Here is a 7844-nt window from a genome sequence, read left to right on the forward strand (position 1 = left end):
ATTGCGAGCGAGATGCAGCGCAGGGACTCGAACTCCTGTTTTGCATGTTTCCAAGAGTATCAAGGCGACCTGGTGAGCAGGAACCCAGATAAGGTAAGCACAAGGAGAATTTTTCACGGAGGCTGAGCGGAAACTCCGTGCTGCTGGCCCCGCCCCACTCCGAAACCCCGCCCAGGCCACGGGGAGGGGAGAGGAGGTTTCCATGGTGACGGCAAACAAGGCGCACACTCGAGGGGCCGCGGCCGGGCTACTACCACCGTCGCCGCCATGATCCCCCCTGCGGACTCTCTGCTCAAGTATGACACCCCGGTGTTGGTGAGCCGGAATACGGAGAAGCGGAGCCCCAAAGTAAGGACGGGTCTTAGGGGGCGGGGGAGCCCGGAAGCTCCGATGGGGAAAGATCCCTGCGATAAGGATCCCGGGTCCCGAGAGACGTGGGCTGCAGCAACTAGGAGCAAAGGGAATTGGGACGGGGGAAGGAAGATGGGAGAGCGGCACAAGAAGCGCAGATGGGTGACCCCAGAGAGCAGATTTAGGATGAGGAAGGAAGTCACAAAGATGGATGGGGCTCCCTCTTTTTCATAGTAGTCTGGTCCAAGAATAGATCTGGTAGTGCTTGCTCACTCCATCACTAGAGGGCTGAGCACCTGTGCCAGAAACATTGGTTCCAGGAGATACAGGCCTTGGGCTGGGATGGGACCAAAGACTTCATGGCTTCCTTCAGCTGAGACATAACTTCTGAGAAGAGAGATGGGGAAAGTGAGCTGGGAAGAGGGGAAGGGTGTTTAGAAGACCTGGGGCAATCCAGAGGGCTTGGATATGTGGAGTTCAGTGTCTGAATCACCTCCTGCCCTAACTTGTCCATTCTTCTCAGGCACGGCCACTGAAAGTCAGCCCCCAGCAGCCTGGACCCTCCGGTCCAGTCCCACAGCCACCAAAGACCAAGCTCCCCTCAACTTCTTGTGTCCCAGATCCTACAAAGCAGGCAGAAGAAATCTTGAATGCCATCCTACCCCCAAGGTAAAAACATAGGTGCAGTGGCTTCGAGAAGGCCCAGGCTTTGCATCCCAGAACTTGGGAATGTAGGAAGAGGCACCCTGTCTCTCTGTTCCTGGCCAGGATTTCCTCCCAGCATCCCAGAACTCCTAGAGCTTGCAGATGGCTGGATCCTGGAAGGGTGAGGGGAGACCTCTTCTCTATCCTCCTCTTTTCCTGAGTGCTCAAACAGGCTCCTGGCTTTAAATACCACCTACATGCTGATGGCTCCCAAATGTGTATTTCCAGCCCTGTCCTTTCCTCTAAACTCCAGACCCATGTATTTTACAGCTTCCTCATTATCTTCATGAAGGTGTCTCCTGGGCATCTCAAACTCAGCATGTCCAAACTAAATCATGATGTCCCCCTCTCCCAACCTACTCATCCCCAGTCTTCTCCTTTCTACAAGTGGCTCAGGCCACCCTTCATTCCTTTTGGTCTCTCACATCACATGTCCTATCCTTCATCAAATTATTTTGGCTCTACCTTCAAATTTATATCACAAATCTAACCACTTTCCACCCCCTCTGCTTCCACCATTTTGTTCGTCACTGTTTGTCACCTACAGTGGTCTCCTATCTGAAAACCTTGCTTCCATTCTTTGCCCCTACAATTTATTCTCCAAACAGCCCCCAAATCCTAAGCCAGATCATGCCAGTCTTCAGCCAGGAACTCTTTAATGGCTTCCCATGTCACTCCAACTAAAATCCATAGTCCTTACAATGACCTGCAAGAGTTGGCACCATCTGGCCCCTCATATATCCATGATCTTGTCTCCTGTTATTCTCCTTCTTGTTCAGTGTGCTGATGCCACCGGGGCCTCTGCTGTCTCTGGAATACTTCCATCACCCTTCCACCTCAGGGCCTTGACAGTTGCTGTGCTTACTGCCAAGGATACTCTTCCCCCAATGTCCACATCATCCCCCTCTGTCTCTTTACTCAGGTCTTGCTCAAACGTGATTTCCTCAAGGGGGCCTCCCTTGAGAATCCTTATAAAAGAGCACCTTCTCCCTTCTTCACCATCCCCTTACCCTGCTCCCTCCTTCTGCAGCCACGTGTATCACTATCTGACATGCTTAGTCAACTATTTTTACGTAAGAAGTTGACAGCACAGTTTCTAAGACTGTAATGAAAAGAGTGACTGCCGTCTCGTCCAAGATGGAAGTCAAAGAAGGGAGGGGGCATTTTTCAGGTGATTCCCTCCCGTCAATAAATGGAAATCCTCTCCCCATGGTGATTCTACCCTCCGGCTCCCTCCTTGTGATTCCGGAACCTGGCCAAGCCTCTGACACAAGGTTTATTGGGGGGGCGGGGGGTGGGGTGAGTGGGGAGGGGACCACATAGTTGCATGCCTTCAGGAAGCTCCCCACTGCACACTTTTGCCCCTTTCTGGCTGGCACAAGGTTTATGGTGCCCTGTGTCTCCCACCCCACAAGTCAGTGGGGAATTCTCACTGGGCTTTCTTTTCCAATCAAGCAATAAGGTCTATGAATCTGTCCTCAACCCATTAGGAGGGTAAGATCTGGAACATGGGTGGTGATTGCACAGAGAGCCATAGGAGGGTAGAGATTGCCCAGCTCCCAGGTAGAGGCCCCGTGGAGGCGGCTTAGTGGGTGTGGCTATGGAGCCCCACACTCCCCAAGGAAGAGAGAGGGATGGAAGCTTCTGGTGGGTTGGTGACAGAGCTGCCCCTTTGTTCCTGCTCAGGCAGAGAACCCAAAGGGCCATCTTTGCTCACGTCCCGAGGCCCCTCTAGCTGTAGGTTTGCTCAGCCTGGCTGTGTCTGTGCCACAGGGAATGGGTGGAGGACACGCAGCTATGGATCCAGCAGGTGTCCAGCACCCCCAGCACCAGGATGGATGTGGTGCATCTCCAGGAGCAGCTGGACCTGAAGCTGCAGCAGCGGCAGGCCAGAGAGACCGGCATCTGCCCCGTGCGCAGGGAGCTCTACTCGCAGTGTTTCGGTGAGTGGCCTGGCGCGGGCTGGCATTGGGGGGATACGCGGTCCTCTCCCACCTCCTGCCCTTCCCCTTGAGCACAAACCCAAGCCCTGAGTATCCCTGAGCTGAAGCCCACCCCATCCTGGAGTCATTTTTTCTCCCCCTCCCCAAATCCCGCCCCAGGATCTGCTAAATGCGCCCCCATCCCTGTCATCTGCCAGCCAACCTGACCCCCCAGTTCCTAACCTCTTAGCAAATGTTTGAAGACGAGAACTTCCATTTTGAATTTTAAAAAAATAGTTTTTTAATAATAAGCATGTTAGTTTTTTAATCAGAAAGGCTAAATGTTCTGTATTTATACCCATCCATCAACATTCAGCCCTTGGCCCAGAAAAATATTTCGGGATAATTTGCTATTAACTGACAGTCACAAAAGATTTCAGTGATAGTGTCAAATGGCTGTCCCCCAGCCCAAACTCACTGGCCCGTGTGGACTCTGACATTCAAACTGCCACCAAACCTGCGGCCAGCAGGCTCCCTTCAGTCTGAGTATGACGATGGTCAGCACCCATGGAAGAGATGTGTGGGCAAGCTCTGAATCCTACTGTTGGCAGCCCCAAGCCCGTCCAGCCACCGGGGCACACAGGATTTCCCAGCTGCCTTAAAGCAGCCACCATCCTCAGACTGAAAAGTCCGATTTCTCTGACTCGTACCCTGGGGTTTCTACCTGCGGGTCGGTAAGGGGGGCCTCCCAGCTACAAGCAAACCCGAGGGCTCCTGTCTCCCTCCGCCCTGGGCTCGCCGACTGCCCATCCTCCCACGTGCCACCTTCAGAGCAGTAGTTGTCTGGCAAGGCTCCTGGGGCCTCTGTCTCCGAGTGGGGAGGACACGCTACACCGTCCCCGGTAGGAAGGGCGGTGAGCCCCAGACGTGGTGCAGTCTCCCTCCTGAACTCCTTGTTGTGCGCTTTGGAAGATGAGCTGATCCGAGAGGTCACCATCAACTGTGCGGAGAGGGGGTTGCTGTTGCTGCGAGTCCGGGACGAGATCCGCATGACCATCGCCGCCTACCAGACCTTGTACGAGAGCAGCGTGGCCTTCGGCATGAGGAAGGCGCTGCAGGCCGAGCAGGGGAAGTCCGACATGGAGAGGAAAGTGAGTGGGGCTGACCACGAGGCCTCCGCCCTCCGTGAACTCTTCTGTCCAGCTCAGGGCCACAGGGTTGCCATTCCAGACGAAAGTCTGGCCTCCGAGGGGGCTCTGGCCATCCAGTCAGTGGGGACCCCTGGGTTCAGAGTGCACGGGCCCGCCTGGTGCTTGCCAGTCACCAGCCTCCCACTGGGTGGCAGCACAGACCCTGGCACCCTCAGCCTGGATGGCTGCATCCGAGGTCCCCTCCACCCAGGCACTCACACCGCCCTGTCCTCTTGGCGGAGGCCCAGGATGACCCGAGTTTCCGTCCTCAGATTGCAGAATTGGAAACAGAAAAGAGAGATTTGGAGAGGCAAGTGAACGAGCAGAAGGCCAAGTGTGAGGCCACCGAGAAGCGGGAGATCGAGAGGAGACTGGTGGAGGAGAAGAAGCACAACGAGGAGATTCAGTTCCTCAAGCGCACGAATCAGCAGCTGAAGGTGGGCCCCCCCTCCCCAGCCTCCCCCACGGCAGGCCCAGGTGGAGGGGCTCCTGCCTGCCACCCCCCAGCCGTGCAGGGGGCCAAGCGGCTCCGTTTCCTACAGAGGGTTCAGCAGACTTGTCCCCGCGCACTGCCAAGGAGTGAAGGAGTGAAGGGAGCTGATGTGGGGGCGGGGGTGAGGGTTCACTATGCAGCTTCTGCGTGCATCTGGCCCTGGATTCCCACAACACCTCAGCCTGGCTCTGCAGTGGAGGGTTAGTTTTCCCTTGAAAAAAAGTTGCCCCTCCTCCAGGAGAGGTGGATATGGCAGAAAGTGGAACTTCTCTCCCATGACAGCTGATATTTTGGAGCCTTCCTAGCATGGGCTGGATCTCTTCAGCAGGCTTTCATGGGAGGCCTTTCCCGCCTGCAGCCCTTCTGAGGCATGGCATTTGGGATGGGCAGGAAAGGCCCTTTGAGAGGGAAGAACCATTTCAAATTAGGAACCTTCCCCAGGTGTGTGGTCAGAGGAGCTCAACGGTAGGTGTTTTTCCTCAAAGTCCCTTTGCCAGTGGTTTACATTTAACCAGCTGAGCTGGAGCGGGGCCAGGCGTGTGAAACTCCAGGCTCTCTGTGGGATCTGAAACTTCTCTAAGGCTGGGCCCTAGACCAGCATCATCACCGGGGAACTTTTAGAAATACAAGTCATTGGGCCCATCCCAGATCGACTGAATCAGAAACGTTGGGGTTGGGGCCCAACAGCCTAACAAGGTCTGCAGGCGATTCTGGTGCTTACTGAAGTTTGAGAACCATTGTTCTACATATAGGACCTGTTGATGTTTGGTGGCAGTCTTCCATGGCCCTGGTCAGAGGGGCCCCTGGATGCTGTCTCCCTTTCCTCCCTAGTCTCATGGAAAGCTTACATTCTTGTGACTGGCAGGCTTCTTGGGGCTCCAAGGAGGACAGGCACTTGAGATAAGGAAGGGCTTGTATGAACTGCTAGTGCAGGACAACAGGTTTTCCTGTTGCTGAGTTTAACAAAGAAAAGCTAGAAACTTCACAGCCAGACATCAATCTGTTTACTTAGTGGCTTCTGAAGCTGCGTGCCTTATCTGCCATGTTCCTTTATCATAAGCCCGAGTTCCTCAGTTCCTCCTACAGTACCAGCAGCAGGAGCAAAGCGGAACACCTTGGCATCTTTCTAACATTTCCAAGCAACCTTGTCATCCCCAGGGTGAAGGACTCTTTAGGAGTGAGTTATTTTCATTGGCTCCAAGCTGCACGGCAAATAAAGCAGTGCTTGCTGTCCCCAGGATAGACCTACTTAAAGATCTGTCCACATACCATGATAGTAAATTGTTTTACTGGCTGCCGGAGGAGCAGAGTAAGTAACTCCCAAGTGTCTTAAGCTTTACATACAAGATGGACAGCTCCCTACTTACTGGTAGCAATTTTCTCTAATTGGGTGTCAAGTTGTCTAAGTGGCTGAAAAATGGCTGTTTCCAAAACCTCTCGTCCCAGCACAGAGCTCCCAGGATCCCAAACCAGAGAGCCAGATGTTTACCTTAGCATTTCAGGCCTGAAATCTGAGCCATAAAAAACCACTATTTCAACAACTTTTATTCAATTTCCTTTTCAGTGCTTTATATTTTACGCAGAGCCATTATTGTATGGAAACCAGGACAGCTCTGGTTTCTCCTAACGTAGCAAGACTGGATGCCAAGCCCGAAACCAGCTAATCTAGGAAATACGGAATTGGGAATGGAGGGAAAAACACTTGGCGGGGCAGCATTGGATTCTTCTTCCCAGGGACTTTATCACCTCTCAGCTGAAGGCTGCAAGCTTCAAGTATTAATGGAGTTTGTTTTTGTTTTTCAGGCCCAACTGGAAGGCATTATTGCACCAAAGAAGTGATCATTTCCACATGGGTCTCAGCAAGCACTGCTACCCCATCCTAAGCCTGTTGTAATAAAAAAAAGCTAGTTTCCTGAGTGAACAAGCCATACCCTCCCCCTGATCCCCACCTACATGTTTGTCAGAAGTCACACGTGGCCCCAGTGGCATGGAACACTTAGGTCTGGCAGCCAGGCTCCTGGCTGGGCAGTGGAAGGTGGTGCAGCCAACGGTCTCTGTATGTGGCCAACCTTGGGATTTGCCAACTCAGAAAGTAAGGCTTTCTGCCATATCCCTCGCAGGTGAAACTGCCTTCCCACCACTGCTCCATACTATCAATTATTTCTAGCCGAATGAGCCGCCTCCCTGTCCCATTTCTGGTCCATGATGCATCTTGTATCTGACCTTGGGCTGCTGTGTGGCCTCAGTCTTTCCCTTGAGGTCTTTCACCATCCCTACCCCAGTGCGGGTCTAGTGACTCATGCTGGAGTTCTGTGTTTATACTAGGTCATTCTACCCCTGCCTGCCAAGCCCACCCCAGCCTCTTCCCTAGTCTCAGACTGCCCAGGTGAGGCAGCAATGGCAGCCAAAGCCAGGGCTTCTGAGAAAGTAAATGTTTACTGGGAAGAAATACAAGTCACGAGGTCCACTGTGAGCTGCCTGCACCTCAGGAGCCCTGATCTGGTTTGTTCATCTTATTCTGCAGAAAATCACACCCTGACCCTATACCCCTCTAACTAGCTATGTTTGATGAACAACTGGAGAGGTACCCAAACCTCACATGCAGCTCTAATTATTAATGAGGAGGCTATGGCCTATAGACTGCATTTTACTGTTCCTCCTAAGTTAAACTCAAAGTTCAGAGGCCCAGGGCTGCTCCTGGTTTCGTAGACCCAGAAGAGTAAGTGAGCAACACAGATCTTTCATTTAGGGCAGTCCAGGGTGGGCTAGCGCAGCAAGATGAGTGACTGCCATCCTTCATGCACGCTGCACAAGCAACACGTAGGAAGGCACGAATGTGTCCGCTCAGCTGGAGTGCCTCAAGTTGCGCAGTATTCCCGAGGAGGTGCCAAGGACCCTCCTCAGTGGAGCTCTGACCCAACATCATCCCTGTTAAGGTTCCAAGGCTCCCTGAAAGAAGGGCAGGCCGAAAAGAAGAGCTGGATTCCGGGTCAAACGTGCCCTGTGCCTCTCATCTCAGACTGGAAGCCAGCTTTTATCCCATCCCGGTGTCCTGAGGCATTCTAAGACTCCACTAAGATCACCTGTCTGGGCTGCCGTTTTCATGGGAAAGAACTCTGTTCGTTGAGATGTGCCAGTCCCGGGACTCCCTGACAGTAAAGTACCTGTGTCCTCACTGCGTCC

At 53.3% G+C, this 7844-nt stretch overlaps 1 protein-coding gene across 1 annotated transcript; it reads left to right on the forward strand.

The window, feature by feature from the left end:
- The first annotated feature begins 203 nt into the window (after nucleotides 1-203).
- DNALI1 (dynein axonemal light intermediate chain 1) lies at nucleotides 204-6631 on the forward strand. The gene is made up of 6 exons (XM_021683720.2): nucleotides 204-348; nucleotides 875-1020; nucleotides 2830-2999; nucleotides 3951-4129; nucleotides 4441-4605; nucleotides 6465-6631. The coding sequence occupies exons 1-6, from the start codon at nucleotides 268-270 to the stop codon at nucleotides 6498-6500; spliced, it is 777 nt and encodes a 258-aa protein (XP_021539395.2). The 5' UTR covers nucleotides 204-267; the 3' UTR covers nucleotides 6501-6631.
- Nucleotides 6632-7844: the final 1213 nt, after the last annotated feature.

The sequence above is a fragment of the Neomonachus schauinslandi genome, chromosome 4 (genome assembly GCF_002201575.2).
Source record: "Neomonachus schauinslandi chromosome 4, ASM220157v2, whole genome shotgun sequence".
Taxonomy (NCBI): domain Eukaryota; kingdom Metazoa; phylum Chordata; class Mammalia; order Carnivora; family Phocidae; genus Neomonachus; species Neomonachus schauinslandi.